Source organism: Leiobunum rupestre, chromosome 3 (genome assembly GCF_980474605.1).
Source record: "Leiobunum rupestre chromosome 3, qqLeiRupe1.1.hap1, whole genome shotgun sequence".
NCBI classification, from domain to species: Eukaryota; Metazoa; Arthropoda; class Arachnida; order Opiliones; family Sclerosomatidae; genus Leiobunum; species Leiobunum rupestre.
The window spans coordinates 17,308,270-17,327,534 of record NC_143386.1 but is presented as its reverse complement, the minus strand read 5'-3'; the positions used below and the strand labels follow the sequence as shown (position 1 = coordinate 17,327,534).

At 30.9% G+C, this 19,265-nt stretch overlaps 1 protein-coding gene across 1 annotated transcript in view; it reads right to left on the bottom strand.

The window, feature by feature from the left end:
- The window catches only part of LOC149949714 (uncharacterized), a 39,845-nt gene that overhangs the window by 8,603 nt on the left and 11,977 nt on the right, over nucleotides 1–19,265 (bottom strand). The window contains exons 2-3 of the mRNA XM_090169277.1: nucleotides 1,323–1,410; nucleotides 1,102–1,263 (exon numbers count right to left, since the gene is read on the bottom strand). Coding sequence (XP_090025403.1) covers nucleotides 1,102–1,260 — 159 coding nt within the window. The 5' untranslated portion in view covers nucleotides 1,261–1,263; nucleotides 1,323–1,410. The remainder of the gene's footprint in view (nucleotides 1–1,101; nucleotides 1,264–1,322; nucleotides 1,411–19,265) is intronic.

Genomic DNA, 19,265 nt, shown 5'->3' with positions numbered 1-19,265 from the left:
TCGCAACCGACGATGGAGTGTTCGAACCAATGTTAAAAATCAGGTTTTGTATTTAGTTAAAGGTTTTTTTTGTATTTGGTTATATAAACTGTTGGTTTTTGGAAATTATAATACTTATCCAACATACGTACTTTAAAACAAAATACTTGTTCCCAACAAACGAAAATTTAAATTCTAGAAATTATAGGACGAAATACTTTAGCTTGCAAAATTGTCACATTTCCAAATCGAGTGTTTTCAGTGAAAAATTCGTCAATTGTTTTCCAACGAACGATATTTTTACGTTTGCGATTACGCTCTTCAAGTTTCTCATAGATAAATTTATTCCAGCACCTAGTGGTGGAAATCGAAGATTCCAAAAAACGTGAAAACCATTTCCGAAATCAATGAAAGTTTAAAAATTCTAGAAAACAAAGTTGTCGAAAAAAAACATTTTTGCAAAAAAACAAAATAACCCTGTATATTAAAGAGAAAGCATTTCAAAAGAAATGTGTTTCATTATTTCTGGATTGAATGGCTAAGGAAATTGATCCATTAGTAAAACAGAAGTATTAAACATCTCTTAAATTTAATTATTTATCTACCTAAAACGGTTTTATTGTTAAGCACTTGGTTCATATTGTTTTTTTTTTCAAAACTTATTACTGCGTAGAAAATACATGAAATCAGACTTTATAATATAATTTCTGGAAAACCAAAAACAAAAAAGTCTACAGCAAAGTAATAACGTACATTTTCTCTTCTACGCGAATTTTAAATGTTTAAAGATAATAGTTTTTCAAAGTGTACGATAAAGCCTTGGTTGTAACATTGTTTTAATAGTAAAATATATGTTTGAAATAAATATGTTTATCCAAATATCTACAAATCCCACCGTCCGCAGTCATCGAATAATTTGATGTATTTTTGATGGAATTTTTAAATTATGATTTAAAGTTTTTTTCTGTGAGGTCAACCTTTCAATTTTGACGGTTAATTAAATATTTAATACACAGGGGATTTTTTTAAATGATATCTTGTATAAAGAAATTGAATTGGATTTATGGTCAATTACTCCAGTGACTTTTCAAACCTTATTCAAAGGTTGATTGTTCGACTTACTGTGATTTGAAAAGGACTAAGGAAAAACACTATTGTGTTTCTTGATGGCGTTTGGGGTCCTATGAAAAAATTCAAAGTTTCGTCATAGTATGAACTGCTAAAATCGATGACGGTTCTCCTCTGATAAGAGTCTACTAAACACGATATCCCAACATCCATTTCCTAATTTATAAAAGGATAAGTTCGGTATTTCAACAATTATACAAGAAAAGGAGCGTTACCTTGGTTGTCAGTCGACCCACCACACCTGTCCATGTTTTGTTGGGTAAAAATGCACCAAATCCCGATTTAGTTTCGTAAAGGATGTATCTAATGAAATTACTGTTAAATTAAACTTTTCCAACTAAGGGCATGGGAAAACCTTTTAGGTACAAGTGATAAAAACACAACCACTAATCTTTAGCAAGGGCACAATACAGTATTTAATTGTTAATGGCGGTAGTATCCATTTGCCTACAATACGGACGGTTAGTTTATTTATCTGACTAAAGAACCCATCCAAAGCAATCTGGTTCGCCAACAGGTACCTTCCGTCACTATTACCGTTAACCTCAAGTTATTGTTAAGTAAAAACCTAGAAATACGGAGGCCAAACCTAATAACCAGGGCAAAGAGAAGCTAACTAGCTAACCGCTGCACCGGTTCAGGAAAATTGTTCACCCATTTTTTCAACAGTTGTTTCCTCAATTTAGCTTAGTACATCTCCTAAAAACGTAAAAATCTTGGTGTATTTGACCCCCCCCCCCCCAATATACTTCGTTAACCCTAACAAGTGCTTTGAGAACATTAACAAGTTTTGGAATATTAAAAATGAACTACGTTTATACTTACTTAGCAAATATAAAGTAAAAATTTCACTTTTCTTACGAAAGCAAAAAAAAATCAATGTCTTTGTGAAACGTTTGCCAGCAGTCGCCAAATTGTTCGTAAAAATATCGCGCCATAAATTAATAATTTTTCATAGAAATAATTTTTGTAGCATCGATTTTGGCCAGAATTTTACACCAGGCAATACTGTGTATCAAGTCAATCGGTGCGCTTTGTAAGAAAAGTAGGCATTTTTAAGAATTTCATGTTAAGAAATTATAATAATCGAAAATTTCAAAAGAAGAAAGTATGTATAATTAATAAATATTTCTTATGATTTCTTTTGTTTCTGTTTAAAAAAAAACAGTTTTTCATCAACTTCAATAGTCAAACCATTAATTTTGTTTCTTAAACCTTTTTCTGACGCTAAGCGCGACAGAAGGTCTGGTTGGTTTTCAAAATGAAGAGTAACAGAGTACCTCTTAAAAAAGGTTACGGACAGTTGTTTACTTTTCAATTGATCTCAATTTTTATCAGGGAATTACTTAAATTATCTAAAACAATTGTGTATGGAAAGTTTAAAATCTATTTTATTTTTACTATAGCCAAAATCTTTTTTAATTTGAACTTACGTGAAATTAAGAGTAGTGGAGAGAGCCTTGAGTAGTTTTGATTCGAATCCGCTGTGTGTAATGATCTCCTCAACAGTTCCATTGACGATTCTTTCATCGGTTTCGGTTTGCAACAAGAAAGTCTACCGTTCAATAAAAATATATTGTATTGATTATTTTCATGCACTTTTCATTTGAAATTTTAAAAGCCAACCTTAAAAAAGGCAATTTTAATATTTGAATTAGTAAAGTTAGTCTGTGGGTGCGACATTATTGTTTTCTATTCGACTGCGTAAGGAATTGATTCTATCAAAGTCCTCGTTTCTTGTTATCGATCGAAGTTTCTGTTTACTTCCATTTCAGTTAGTTACGCTACTGCGGTTAAAAGTATTCTTTTCTCTCACACGACAATTCCAAGCTCACCAAAATGTTTTCTACGGTCTATATAGGGAGACAAGGCTTAAGCGTCATGACCGTCGATGTCAGAGTAACGTCGCTGAGTTTCTACGGTCTATATAGTACACCGAGGCTTAACACACCCTGTGATTGGAAACTTATGCAGCCTGAGATTGAAAGTTAATACACTCTTGTATGAAATTTTGGTAAGCGAAGTGACTTCAGTAGAAGGAAAGTGAGGGTGTGGCATCGATCCCGGGTTCGGGTTTGGGTTCGGGATCGAAATCCGGGATTTAAGGGAGGAAATGGGGGTAAAATCATCGAAAAGTCAATGTATTTAGGGTATTTCTCGCGACGATTTGTTTTCCCGTATATCAACATATTATGTCCAGGCCAACTTGTTCATTTATCTACGCTTATCTCGAAAGATACTTGAACGTATATCTTATCGCGTTTTATCGTACGGAATAAGTTGAAATGATGTAAAAATTGATAACCTAGGCGGCGCGTGCGCAGATTACCCCGGGGGACGCGGTTAATTTGAATTGAAGTGTTTTGACGTCATTGAATATTCGTTGTTAAAGTAGAATGGAAATATTTTTAAACTTCATTTTAATATCATTGTAGTACGCTTGGCACTTGAACCAATCTCACGAGTATTTCTTAAAACGAATATCTCGATCGCGTTTTATCGTACGAAATAAGTGGAAATTATGTAAGTTGTATGATTAATAACCTAGGCAGGAAGATAGCGCGCGCGTGCGCGGATTACCTGGGAGGCGCGGATTGCCCGGGCGCGCGGTTAATTTGAATTTAAAACATGGATTCCCTCTCCGAAATAATTCATATACCCAAAATTGGACCGCAAGTTTTTCTTTTTAGGGGAATCTCTATGGGAGTTTAACATTACAATAAAGCTAATAGGTCCAGTTTGGGGTACTTTTGGTCCGAAATGGGGTACATAGGGCCAAAAATGGTGACTTTGGTCGTTTTAAGGGTACTTTTGGTAATTTGGTCCATTTTTGGGTACATCAGAAAAGCAGTTGGAAAAACGAAGAGCCTATTTTTTCCACCCATCTCCAAACTCCAAAAATGTATTGCTTTAATTTATTTATCCCTTCCGTAGGTATAAAATAAGATAAAAACCACTTACCTATATTTTAATTACGGTAAATTAAAAATACTTAATTAGTGTACTAAGTTACGTTTAAAAGAACCTTTTGTAACAATTCCAATATGTAAATATAGGTAAGAGACAAGGCTACCATCTATAGAAGCGTTTTACAGTTCATTTAAAAATCTATTTTTTTTAAATCATTATCTCGTTCGTAATTGCCTTTCTATCTCTTCAATTTTAAAAGTATCCTAATTAATTCTATATTTTTAACATTAACAAGTCTCCAAATTATACCAACTTTTAACCAATTTTCCCCAATTGTACTAATTTTTAACAGAATTTCCTAAATTATTCTAATTTTACCATAAGCCAACTTAATTTCATAACTATTGTCTATTTATGAAAATTGAGTTTTGTACGTATTTTGAATCGTTTCATTTTTATCCATAAAATGGGTGATTTGTAGGAAATTTATATTATTTTTATTGGCTTTACAATATTTCAAGTTAATTTATAAAATTTATAAATGAGTTTAATTAAATTAATAATTAAGTTTCGTTCGTATATTGAATCGGTATTTATTTATAATATTTTTTTTCACCTAGATTAATTTTTTATCCCCCACACTCTCGATCTAGCTCCCTACTATACGTGTCCATTTATAATATCAAAATTGAACCGTCATGAATAATCCATATAAACGTAAAAGACGCGGGCGTCTTGAAGTTCAAGTTTCGTTTCCACTGAAATAGAAACAACAAGAGGAAAGGGTCTTTCTGGTGACCTAACATTTAACATTGCTGGACGTTTTATATTTATTGTGTTCTGTTACTTATAGTCATATGGATTTCCATTCATTCGAGGAAGTTAGTGAAATAGTGGTTAGATATGCAAGAAATAAAAGAACATTTGGACGAAATAAAAAAAGCATTTAAAAAAGTGGGAATTGAAGTTAGAAGAAGCTTGTCAAAGGGAAATTGTACTGAGAAATAAAGTTAAAGATATAAAAACAAATACAATTGGATTGAAAATATTGCAAGATAGTTGGAAGGGAGCAGAGAAGTAAAGGGATAATATTGTATGTCATTTATTGGCTTAAGACCTGTTAAATAAAATATGAAATAAAATAAAATATAAAATAAAATATGAAATAAAATAAAATATGAAATAAAATAAAATATGAAATAAAATAAAATATGAAATAAAATAAAATATGAAATAAAATAAAATATGAAATAAAATAAAATATGAAATAAAATAAAATATGAAATAAAATAAAATATGAAATAAAATAAAATTTAAGTAGGAATACTCGGTGATAATTCTTAACTTTGTCTTAACTTTGTCTTAATGTATGTATTTTATAGGAATTGTTCATTTCCTGTGTCTGCTGACAAAGGGTTAATCGTTTATTTTATAAATTAATTTATTAAATTAAAAAAATATATATAAATATAATAAAAAGTAAATTACATAAATCCATCGGAATTGATTTGCGGGTGTTCGGGGATTTGATAAACATCGTTAACATTTCTTATTGGACGAGGGTACGTACGTTATAATGCTATATAAAAATAATATTTATCTAATTGTGGTAAAAAAAAAATAGAAAAAATGTAAATAACTTCTAAAAAGTTTTGAAAAGGTTTTGATATATTTCAAAATAAAATACCGGAGGACGCGGTTAATTTGAATTTAAGAGTGTTTTGACGTCATTGAATATTCGTTGTTAAAGTAGAATGGAAACATTTTTAAACTTCATTTTAATATCATTGTAGTACTTAAATATGCTTGGCACTTGAATCTATATCACGAGTATTTTTTTTAAACGAATATTTCAAGTTTAAGTATGAGAAACGTATCGTTCTCAAGTATTGTAATTGTACACGTGATTCCGTATGAGGACCGGATAAATTCCTATATACGTAACGCGATACACTTCAAAATGCGTATACGTAGAATGGAATTAATTTTAAACCCCATTTTAATAAATAATATATCGAAGATCAATAATTTCAGAGTATAAAAAGGGAAAACCGTATAATAGTTAGACCAGATTTCGAAAGTTCACCATCTGTATTATATTGGAAGTGACTCCGAGGAATCTTAAAATGTAAGTAGGAATACTCGGTGATAATTCTTAACTTTGTCTTAATGTATGTATTTTATAGGAATTGTTCATTTCCTGTGTCTGCTGACAAAGGGTTAATCGTTTATTTTATAAAATAATTTATTAAATTAAAAAATATATAAATATAATAAAAAGTAAATTACATAAATCCATCGGAATTGATTTGCGGGTGTTGGGGGATTTGATAAACATCGTTAACATTTCTTATTGGACGAGGGTACGTACGTTATAATGCTATATAAAAAATAATTTTTATCTAATTGTGGTAAAAAAAAATAGAAAAAATGTGAGTAACTTATAAAAAGTTTTAAAAAAGTTTTGATATATTTCAAAATAAAATATAAAGAATAAAGAAATTATACACTAAGGTTCATAGTATAGCTAAATATTAGTTATTATTTCTATAGTGAAATGGCATCGAATAATCTTCGATCTTTATCTGGAGAAATTGATACACCTTCATCTATTACAAATTCGGTAATCTATATAAATAAAATAGTTTTGTATTCATATTATATAGTTACTAAGTAATTATTTTATTTATATTTAGATAATAGGAAGTAATAATGAATCTATTGAATCCAATGTAAAGAAAATGCATCAAGATATTAACTTGGAAAATCCAAAAGATGATTCACCAGTAAGCAGTATTCAGATAATTAAAAATCATAAACAAAAACCGACTGATTACGGTGCATCAAGAGATTATATTTGTTTATCTTCGAAAAAAGGTGAATCATTAAACATCAACAATGCGGTAATTTACTTATAATATATTTTATATGAAAATAATTAAAGGTTTTATAAATGATTAATTTATATTATAGATTATAGGTGGATCTAATAGCAAAATAGTATACGTCCAGGTAAAGTATTGTTTTATTTAGAAGTTTAAATTTTAATTTAATGGTTTATTTTAGAATAACTATATGTTAAATGATTTATTTTAGAATAGCGTTGATACATATGGTGGTAGGACAACATTATAAAGTAGGTATATTGATTTAAAAAAAAACTATAGATTAATTAAACATTTTAATAATATTTTTACATAGCTTCGATAGTATCCAGAGATTGTACGATTGTTATTACAAAATGAAACTAATTTATTTTATAATCTAATTTGAATTATTTATCAATAAATATAAAAAATTGTTTTGTTTTGTATTTAAATGTACACATTTTCATGCAAAAAAAAAGTTTTTTTATCATTTTCTAGTAAGCGATTGTAAATTAGTTATTTTAACTCTTGCTAATTCTAATTCCTAGCCATTGTATTAGTAAGCAGATTTTTGCTCGATCCATTGTTACGTTTGTTATATTTTGTGTGATATGGTTAATGAAAATAAAAAAAGGTCTCGACTAGCTCATTTCAAATGGGTATACGAATACGTTAAATTACATTCCGATATACAAATATATACTCTTTACGTTCAATACGTTTAAATAGCTTTCTAAAATGTAAATATAGGTAGTAAAATACTGCAAAAGCCTCTGACTCTACGTTCAATACGTTAAAATAGATTTCAATACGTAAATATAGGTGAAAAAATACTAGAAAAACACGCATACTATTATTTTTTTTTTAATTTTTGGAAATACACAACATCCCCCAGTTACTTCGCAATATGACGAACTGGCTGCTCTCTTTGTCCCTAACATATCACAATTTAAACACAAATATATGCGTGGTAATGCTTTTAATACACCTGGTGGAATTCTTATACTCAAAATTCTTTTAGATTGGAAATAAACAGCTTTACGATACTTCAAACAGATTGAGTATCCGTCACAGTACCATGCTAACCCTCCGTCAGTTGGAACATGAAAAACTGAACCGTCACAATATATACAGAAGTAGCTACCAGTTCTTAATAATGACGTGATTCCGTCTTTCTTCAATTCTTCGACAGATATTGCATTCACTAGTGGTAAATAAACGCGTGGTTATAAATTCATATATAATTCTTATAATAGTTTCTAGTGAAGGCTACCATTAATTAAGAATTAACAACATCACCAAACTTTAACATTACAACTAAATAATTAAATATAAAAAATAATGTAATTTCTAAGCTAGCTTTAAAAATACCCGAAAACAATCTTACTTTTGAAAAATGACTCTTTAATATCATAAATCGTCTGTCATACTCGGAAACAATTATTTGATCACTGATGTCGTTTCTAATATTTCTTCAGCTTTTAAAGAAAAAAAGAAATACTCGAGAATGGTAAAATAGTCTATATTGAAATTTAAAGTGCGTTTAAATTGAAGTGATTCTTATTTTGGATTCCACTTTCACAATGGGAAAAGCGTCTTTCTCAAATGTTGTAATTGTACTAATAGATATGATTTTAAGACCTATTTTAATCAATAAGATAGAATCGTTCAATACTTTGCAGGTATCAAAAGAGGAACTCTTTCAAATGGATAAATCCGTTCGGTCTAATAGTAGATTACGCACCTACAATCCATGATGTTTACATTTAAATTCAAATTATAACGAATTGAAAGTTTGAAGAAAATATTAATTTAGTTTGTAAATTAAATCCTTTTATAGTACTTTGAAGGGCTCTTAATACGTTTTGAACTTCCAAAATAAATTAATGTACTAAGTTACGTTTAAAAGAACCTTTTCTAACAATTCCAATATGTAAATATAGGTATAAGGATTGAAAAAATACTTAAAGAAACTCAGCGTAAATTAGAATGGAAATCGGCTCCGGTAACGGTTTGGCAAATTTTAATTCTAATCTCAGGTTACTGTTTTTTACAATATGCAAGTGATTAGCGTTGTTATTAAGCTCCGAGGTATCCAAAATCAAAAAGCAGGCTTTAATTTTCTATTTTTGTTTGAAAATAACCAAAACTGTGCAGTTTTTTTAAAAAGAATCTCGCAAATTATACTAACTTTTAACAAAATATCCCCAATTATAATAACTTTTAACCAGGGATAAAAATGAAACTATTCAAAATATCTACAAAACTCAATTTTCGTAAATAGACAATAGTTTTAAAATTAAGTTGACTTATGGCAAAAATTAGAATAATTTAGGAAATTCTGTTAAAAATTAGTAATTTTAATATTTTTATATTTTTATATTTTTTTTATTTTATTTCATTTTATGTTATATTTTATTTTATTTCATATTTTATTTTATATTTTATATAACAGGTCTTAAGCCAATCAATGATATACAATATTATTACCTTTACTTCTCTGCTCCCTTCCAACTATCTTGCAATATTTTCAAACCAATTGTATTTGGTTTTATATCTTTAACTTTATTTCTCAGTACAATTTCCTTTTGACAAGCTTCTTCTAACTTCAATTCCCACTTTTTTAAATGCTTCTCCATTTCGTCCAAATGCTCTTTTATTTCTTGTATATCTAACCACGTCCTATTATACTCTTCCACTATTTCACTAACGTCCTCGAATGAATGGAAATCCATATGACTATAAATAACAGAACACAATAAATATAAAACGTTCAGCTTAACTTAATTATTAATTTAATTAAACTCATTTATAAATTTTATAAATTAACTTGAAATATCGTAAAGCCAATAAAAATAATATAAATTTCCTACAAATCACCCATTTTAGGGATAAAAAAAAATTAAACGATTCCAAATACGTACAAAACTCAATTTTCATAAATAGACAATAGTTTTGAAATTAAGTTGGCTTATGGTAAAAATTAGAATAATTTAGGAAATTCTGTTAAAAATTAGTACAATTGGGGAAAATTGATTAAAAGTTGGTATAATTTGGAGACTTGTTAATGTTAAAAATATAGAATTAATTAGGATACTTTTAAAATTGAAGAGATAGAAAGGCAATTACGAACGAGATGATGATTTTAAAAAAAAATAGATTTTTCAATGAACTGTAAAACGCTTCTATAGATGGCAGCCTTGGCTCAAAAATTTATTTTCCTTAAAAGGTGTTATACATTCGATAAGCAGTGACGAGAATTCCCGTCAATCAGAGTAATATTTTATTAGTATATCTCAAATTTTTCTGAGTTTTCATCAACATACCAAGAAACAAGATCCCCAATGCAGAAAACTACGCGAAAACGCGCCGGTGTCGAAAAACGTGCTCATTCGCTTAAAAACTACGCGGAAAACGCCCTTATACGGAAATATACTAGGTAAACGCGCTCGTATGCGGGAAAGTTCCCGGAAAAACCCCCACTACCCAATGCCACACGCGTCTTATATAACAGTTTATCTCTTTAAAGTATTGAATCACTCGACATAATAAAATGAAGTTTAAAAATATTTCCATTCCACTTTAACAATGAATATTCCATGACGTCAAAACACTCTTAAATTTAAATTAACCGCGTCCCCCGGGAAATATTTTATTTTATTTCATATTTTATTTTATATTTTATTTTATTTCATATTTTATTTAACAGGTCTTAAGCCAATAAATGACATACAATATTATCCCTTTACTTCTCTGCTCCCTTCCAACTATCTTGCAATATTTTCAATCCAATTGTATTTGTTTTTATATCTTTAACTTTATTTCTCAGTACAATTTCCCTTTGACAAGCTTCTTCTAACTTCAATTCCCACTTTTTTAAATGCTTTTTTTATTTCGTCCAAATGTTCTTTTATTTCTTGCATATCTAACCACGTCCTATTATACTCTTCCACTATTTCACTAACTTCCTCGAATGAATGGAAATCCATATGACTATAAGTAACAGAACACAATAAATATAAAACGTCCAGCAATGTTAAATGCTAGGTCACCAGAAAGACCCTTTCCTCTTGTTGTTTCTATTTCAGTGGAAACGAAACTTGAACTTCAAGACGCCCGCGTCTTTTACGTTTATATGGATTATTCATGACGGTTCAATTTTAATATTATAAATGGACACGTATAGTAGGGAGCTAGATCGAGAGTGTGGGGGATAAAAAATTAATCTAGGTGAAAAAAAAATATTATAAATAAATACCGATTCAATATACGAACGAAACTTAATTATTAATTTAATTAAACTCATTTATAAATTTTATAAATTAACTTGAAATATTGTAAAGCCAATAAAAATAATATAAATTTCCTACAAATCACCCATTTTATGGATAAAAATGAAACGATTCAAAATACGTACAAAACTCAATTTTCATAAATAGACAATAGTTTTGAAATTAAGTTGGCTTATGGTAAAATTAGAATAATTTAGGAAATTCTGTTAAAAATTAGTACAATTGGGGAAAATTGGTTAAAAGTTGGTATAATTTGGAGACTTGTTAATGTTAAAAATATAGAATTAATTAGGATACTTTTAAAATTGAAGAGATAGAAAGGCAATTACGAACGAGATAATGATTTAAAAAAAAAATAGATTTTTAAATGAACTGTAAAACGCTTCTATAGATGGTAGCCTTGTCTCTTACCTATATTTACATATTGGAATTGTTACAAAAGGTTCTTTTAAACGTAACTTAGTACACTAATTAAGTATTTTTAATTTACCGTAATTAAAATATAGGTAAGTGGTTTTTATCTTATTTTATACCTACGGAAGGGATAAATAAATTAAAGCAATACATTTTTGGAGTTTGGAGATGGGTGGAAAAAATAGGCTCTTCGTTTTTCCAACTGCTTTTCTGATGTACCCAAAAATGGACCAAATTACCAAAAGTACCCTTAAAACGACCAAAGTCACCATTTTTGGCCCTATGTACCCCATTTCGGACCAAAAGTACCCCAAACTGGACCTATTAGCTTTATTGTAATGTTAAACTCCCATAGAGATTCCCCTAAAAAGAAAAACTTGCGGTCCAATTTTGGGTATATGAATTATTTCGGAGAGGGAATCCATGTTTTAAATTCAAATTAACCGCGCGCCCGGGCAATCCGCGCCTCCCAGGTAATCCGCGCACGCGCGCGCTATCTTCCTGCCTAGGTTATTATTCATACAACTTACATAATTTCCACTTATTTCGTACGATAAAACGCGATCGAGATATTCGTTTTAAGAAATACTCGTGAGATTGGTTCAAGTGCCAAGCGTACTACAATGATATTAAAATGAAGTTTAAAAATATTTCCATTCTACTTTAACAACGAATATTCAATGACGTCAAAACACTTCAATTCAAATTAACCGCGTCCCCCGGGGTAATCTGCGCACGCGCCGCCTAGGTTATCAATTTTTACATCATTTCAACTTATTCCGTACGATAAAACGCGATAAGATATACGTTCAAGTATCTTTCGAGATAAGCGTAGATAAATGAACAAGTTGGCCTGGACATAATATGTTGATATACGGGAAAACAAATCGTCGCGAGAAATACCCTAAATACATTGACTTTTCGATGATTTTACCCCCATTTCATCCCTTAAATCCCGGATTTCGATCCCGAACCCAAACCCGAACCCGGGATCGATGCCACACCCTCACTTTCCTTCTACTGACTTCAATAGTTGATTTTGACTTTTTAGAAGAAATTGACGGTTTTAGCTTACGGCAAAACCACTTAAAAAATAATTATTTCGATGTCGTATTCACTGTCCCAATTGTGGTGACGTCGAAAGAAATGATAGAACAATAAAATTAGGAAAGGATGTGCTATGGCTTAAAATTTTATAAATAAATATTATAAATCCCATATTTAATAACACCACGTTATGACTCTAAAAATGATCGAATTCATATAAAAAGTTAAACTTAAGACGCTGAGATAGGCACAGAGGGTGTACGGAATTGCTCAGACTGGGCATTTTTCTCAAAAACTACACGAGTTAGAGTTGCGAAATTTTTTGGGTATTTTTTAATTTGGGAACGCCTTACATTAACATTTTATTATTATTTTTGTTTTAAACAATTTGGCGATAAAGTGCTAGAAGAAACATGAGAAAGTTTTAAATAATAATCGAAAATGTAAAAAAAAAGTTGGTTTCATTGAAAAACACCAGTTTTTCACGTATAAAAACAGGCTTCGGCACGATGGGCCATCTCTCGAAACGTGTAATATAATCAGTAGTGAGAACTCGGAAGTCTGCAATGGTTCGTTGTCGTAAATCTTCTATCGACGTTCCGTATCTCCTTCGTGCAGAGCTTGGTGCAGGGTAGCTCGAAACGGATGAAAGTGGTGATTGCGAAGAGTGTTCCACGCGAATTACCTTGAAAAACCAAGATCGTCACTTGCGCCTAAAAGCTTGCTTGAGGATCGCAGTAAAGTAAGCCAGTATGGTCTCTTCCATGTTGAGTTTATGACGACCCGCTCCACGGAACCTGGGGTTGATGTCTCCGTTGTTGTTGAAGTCTCGAACAGTGGCTTGATCTCTTGTCAGGATAGCGAATACGAAACAAATCACTAACTCTTTGAGTATTACGATCGGCATCTCCGTAATACAACTCTTCCATAAAAGCGCTGTTCACGAGAATAAAGTGGTATAATTGATTAAATACAAAATCGTTAGATAGTGGTTTGAAAACGGAAAGGTTTCGCTTTAAATACTATTTAAAAAACCGACTTTTATATGGAAGAAAAATTATATGTTTTATTTTTGGGCGTAGTTATTAAAATAAATTAATAAATCAATTAATTTTTGGATGAATAAAATAATCATTTGGTATAAATAAAATTACCATTTAAGCCAAGTCTTACATACAAAACTCTAAAAATATTGCTTCCTATGGCGAGCTTGTTTTTCATCACCTAGTATATTTTTCAATGAAATCAACGTTATTAAATATTTTCGATAATTCTTCACAAATTCTCATTAAAGGTTTTCTTCTAGCATTGTCCATCCAAAAAATAATAGATTTTCTGAAAAACGTTAAAATAATTTCCGATTTTCTTTGAATGTTAATCGTTTCCACATTAAAAATAATACCCTAAAAATTTAGGAATTCTAACACTCGTAGTTTTTGATAAAAATGTATAGTATTATACTAGAAGCCAAGCGAAGTTTCGTAGAAGTAAACAAAAACATCAGAATACTTCTGCAAAGCTTTATCTTTAAACTCTACCATTGTTTTCTGAATCGAATATTGTTCTATGAAACTGTATTTACTCACCTGTCTAGCAGTAGAAGCAAAGAACTCTAGGAAACATGACGATAAATGCCAGGAACGGAGGAATAGGGGGGAATATAGGGTTACATTGATTATTGTCAATGTAGTTGGAATAGTAACTGAGCATTTTAAAAATAGGGTTGTTCGTTAAACTACTGCACCATTTCAAAGGGTTTAAAACTCTTAAATGATCCTCTTACACCCAAACATGAAATGATAGTGTTGCGTGCAAAAAACAATTTTGAGATCGATCAACTGACCAATCCCTAAATTTAATTTGTTACTTTATTATATATGGGCCGGTGTTTTCTAATTATTGTCCATGACAATTTCAGTTTAGGTCTTTTGGCTAAGTGAAAAAGTAGTATATCTATCATTAGATAGAAATATATTGATAAAAATAAAAGTAAAACATCTGTTTGCCGACAGCAACAACATGAATAATATAAAACGTAAAAATGGGTGATTTTAAAATTTCAAATTAAATATTCATGATTAAGCAGGCAGTATTAATTAAGTTTATTTATTTCATTTTATAAAAACACTAATATTTTAGAGATATTTCTAATTTTTATTTCCTATTTTGTTCTGCTGAAAAACGTGTGATTTAAGGAATACTAATTAAGTGAACATATTTTCTTCATTTCTTTAAAACTTCACACATATTTTCCTTTTATAATTAATTTGTTGATGATTGGTGCGCCATTTATATTTAGTAAATAGCATTATTTAAATTGGTCATTTCATATTGCTGTAAGATGTTTTTGCTCTTTATCTTTGGTCAAAACGCAGTATTCTATGATTTAAGTAATCCACCCGGTACATTTGTTGAGTCTGCCTTTCGTCCGCGAAACATCGTGGGTCAAATATCAGACAAAAAAATTAAATCATTAAAAATAAATCTATTCGAACATATCTTTAACCAAAAACTAATAAATATATAGACATTGTGAAAGAAGAATGGATACATACACAACTTTTATGAAACTATACAGGGTGTTTCGAATATAGGTCGTCAATTTAAGGGCGTCCAAATTAGTCAAAATTGTAAAATGCACTTGAGTCGTACTTCGTTTCAGAGATATAGGACCCTACAAATTATCGTCAAATAAAAACAAAATTACCCCAAATATTCCAAACGATATCTGGCTTGCCCCAAATTGTTTGTGTTAATTTACAATTGGTTTTTATTAACAAGTAGCAAAAGTTGACTATTGGTTGTTTGAAGTACGTTTTTTTAATAACGAATTTAGTAGTACCAACCAGAAATATATCTATACCGTTCCTACAAAACTATTTTAAATATAAGATTAAAAAGTTACAATGTAAAGGGAATGTTTGAAATCACCATCGCCGACTCGAAAAAAATCATGTGCCCGTCAAGAGAATGCTTTACGAACTCTGGTGAAATTTCTAGACCTGCTTAGAATTTCCTCACAACCTTCTATTAAGTATTGAATCAGGTCCTCAACGACTGTACTTCTGGTTTGTGCACTTAGTGTTTCAAATAAAAGTAGTATGCAGGTGAGATCTTACATCGCGATATAAATCGGCTGAGGCTCCGTCATTCGATAACCACATTCCTAAGCCGTTAAAATAGTGTTGGCAAATATACTAAAAATAAATAGATGTAATATGTAAGTAGCTGTTCTTCAGTATTTAAAATTTAACTTCTGTAACGTCTCGAGCTCTTTCGATAATTCCATGGTTGTATTCGCCCGCTCTCTCTTAGTCTACTATCAACGGCAATGAAAGTGATACCCGAAACTATTCCTGATACAATCTGGGGCTCTGCGACATCTTTTTAAGACCAACTTACAAAGTTGTTTGAAAAATATTACTATTAGAACAAGCACTCTGATTTTTATATATACTTGTAAAACTATAATAAAAGCATTGTAACCCGGCCACCTGTTTCAGGCATTATAAGTCGCTAGATGAATTGGGCCTAAGGTGGTGCCTCGGGTATTAGCCTAAATAATTGTCTTAATTTGGTGAGATTATTCCCCTTGATGTGGATAGCACGAGGTGGAGCAGTAACGTGCCCGGCCCGATCTCTAGATTTATAAATGTGCAATTTGTTTCTGTCGTATTTTCTAAGAGTCCATTAATCAAATTTTAAAGTCAATGACTATTAGCTTTTTCAAATTTATAAAAAGACGTATATCGTAAACATTTAGTGGAAACCCGGCCATTTGGATGCTAAGACGTTTAACGTAACCGTTAGAGCTCAGTCCGTCCCAAAAGTTAATTATTAGGAGTTGTAGACTAGAAACCCCGTACATACGCAACATAACCACAACATGAACAACATAAACACAACATGCACAACATAAACACAACATGCACAACACAAACACAACACCCACACACATCGAAACACGAATTTGAATTCAGGCGTTTTGAAAACAATAATCCTTTTTCCAAAATTCGAGCAAATACGAAAGAAAGTTATACTTTATCAGCTATCAGCTAGGCTAATACCCAATGCACCACCTTAGGCCTAAGTCATCAAACGACTTTTACTTTGGCCCGGTACTGCGAGCTCGTTTCCGCAGCGAACAACAAACTGACACGGTGATTGTAAAACCACTCCTGGGAAATTGTTACCTTGGATAAATAAAAATTGTTTGAGTAAGAATAAATAGATTTTAAATTTGCCATACACAGTTGTTTTAAATAATAAAAGTAATTCCCAGATAAAAATTGAGATCAATTGAAAAGTAAACAACTGCCCATAACCTTTTTTAGAGGTACTCTGTTACTCTAGATTTGAAAACCAACCAGACCTTCTGTCGCGCTTAGCGTCAGAAAAAGGTTTCAGAAACCTAATTAATGGTTCCACTATTGAAATTTATGAAACAACTGTTACCTTTCTATTTAAATAGAAACAAAAGAAATATTAATAAATATATAATGATACACACTTTCGTAAATTGAAATTTGGGATAATTGCAATTTTTAATATGAAATTCTTAAAAATCCCTACTTTTATTACACAGCGCACCGACTGACCTTATTCAGGCTATTGTCCGCCGAAAAGTTATAGCCAAAATCAATGCGACACAAATTATTCCTACAAAAATTATTAATTTAAAGCGCGATATTTTTATGAAAAAGTGGGCGACAGCTGGCAAACGTTTCACAAAGATATTGATTTTTTAGCTTTCGCGATAATAGTTAAATTTTAACTTATTTTTTGCCAAGCAAGTATAAAGGTAGTGCATTTTTAATATTCAAAATTTGGTTAATATTCTCAAAGCACTTGTTAGGGTTAACAAAGTATATTATGAGGGTCAAGTGCACGAAGGTTTTCACGTTTGTAGACGATGTGCTAAGCAAAATTGAGGAAAAAATCTGTTGAAAAAAAGGTGAACAATTATCCTGAACAGTGACGTGGTGCAGCGGTTAGATATCTAGCTTCTCTTTGCCCTGGTTATTAGATTTGGCCTCCGTATTTCTAGGTTTTTACTTAAACAATAACTTGCGGTTAACGGTAATAGTGACGGAAGGTACCTGTTGGCGAACCAGATTACTTTTATGGGTGCTTTAGTCAGCTTAATGAACTTGCAATCCGTATTGTAGACAAATCGATACTACCACAATAAACTATTAAATACTTTGTGTCCTTAGTATAAATTACAGTTAATCGAACAATCAACATTTGACAGGATTGAAAGGCCACTGGATCATTTTACAATAAATCCAATTCAATTTCATTATAAAAGACATTAATTTACAAAATCCCCTTTTTTCTTCAGTCAAAGTACCCCTCTTCGGATAGAGCGCGCACGGGCCTTGATAATTTAGTCGGTAGTGGCTGGTGGGTTCGATAGTAATTCCTTAATTTCTATTCCGCATCCCATTGGTTCGCTTACGTTATAAAAAGATAAAGGATACATAATTTCTACCAGTGCAATTTCCCAATCTCCGCGTAAACTAATGGGTTTGGCCAACGTTGTAGAATACGAGGCTAGAGTATTTTCAAGATGGTTTTTATTGTTATCTCTAGTATTACTAGGAAGAGTTATGTAAATCCCAGACGTCATCTTGATTAACCCAACTATTAAACGATGGAGGATATCCTAGCCAACTAACGTACAATTGTTTTACTCCGTTTTTAGTTATCTGTCGTAAAACCTTGTTTAACTTGTATGAACGAGGCGCACTGACCATTAGAAGCTCTCTCGAATAGAACGTCCCTTTCATATCGATTTCTGATAGGTCTTTTATTTTATAAACGGGAGGATGTCTTTTAACTATAGCTACGACTTTAAATATTTCTTCGGTATAATTAGCTTCGAGTCCCTTTTGAAATATCATTTTAGTTGTATTTATTCTAACCAAATCCCCTACTTGGAATTGCGGTTTCATTTTCAGTTTCTCGGAATAATATTTAGAGTAAATATTATTGTACACACGTAATACGTTAGTTTCCGAAACGTCATTAGGGGCCAATTTAATTGAGCTATGGTATAAGGAATTGTACGCTTCGACCAAGTCCTGTAAGACTTCCAAATATCTATTTGTGGAGTGATGGGTAAAATATTTATACATTTTTGTTTTTAACGTTCTATTAAACCTTTCTACGATAGAGGCTTTTATATCGTCATTTTGGGTACTAAAAAATTTAACTTTATTCTTTTTGAAATATCCTTGTACTTCTTTATTCCTAAATTCCGTGCCCTTGTCCGATTGGAATTTATCCGGAATTCCGTCTTTAAAAACCATTTTTATATTTTTCAAAACCTCTTTCCCCGATTTAGTTTTAAGAGGTAACCCCCACGCTTTTTTACTAAAACAGTCTATAATTGTTAATATATATTTGTATCCGTCATTATCAGCATCTAACGAGCTAATATCGTTAATATCAGCCTGGTATTGTTCCCTTATATTACTAATTACTATTTTATTTCGTTTAAACTTTTTATATTTCGGCCTATGCATCGTAAAAGCGTCGATTCCTCTTAACCATTTTTCTACAGTTTCCCTACTTAGGCCGTGAGACTTTACGGACTGGAATAACCTTTGAGCGCCTCCGAAAG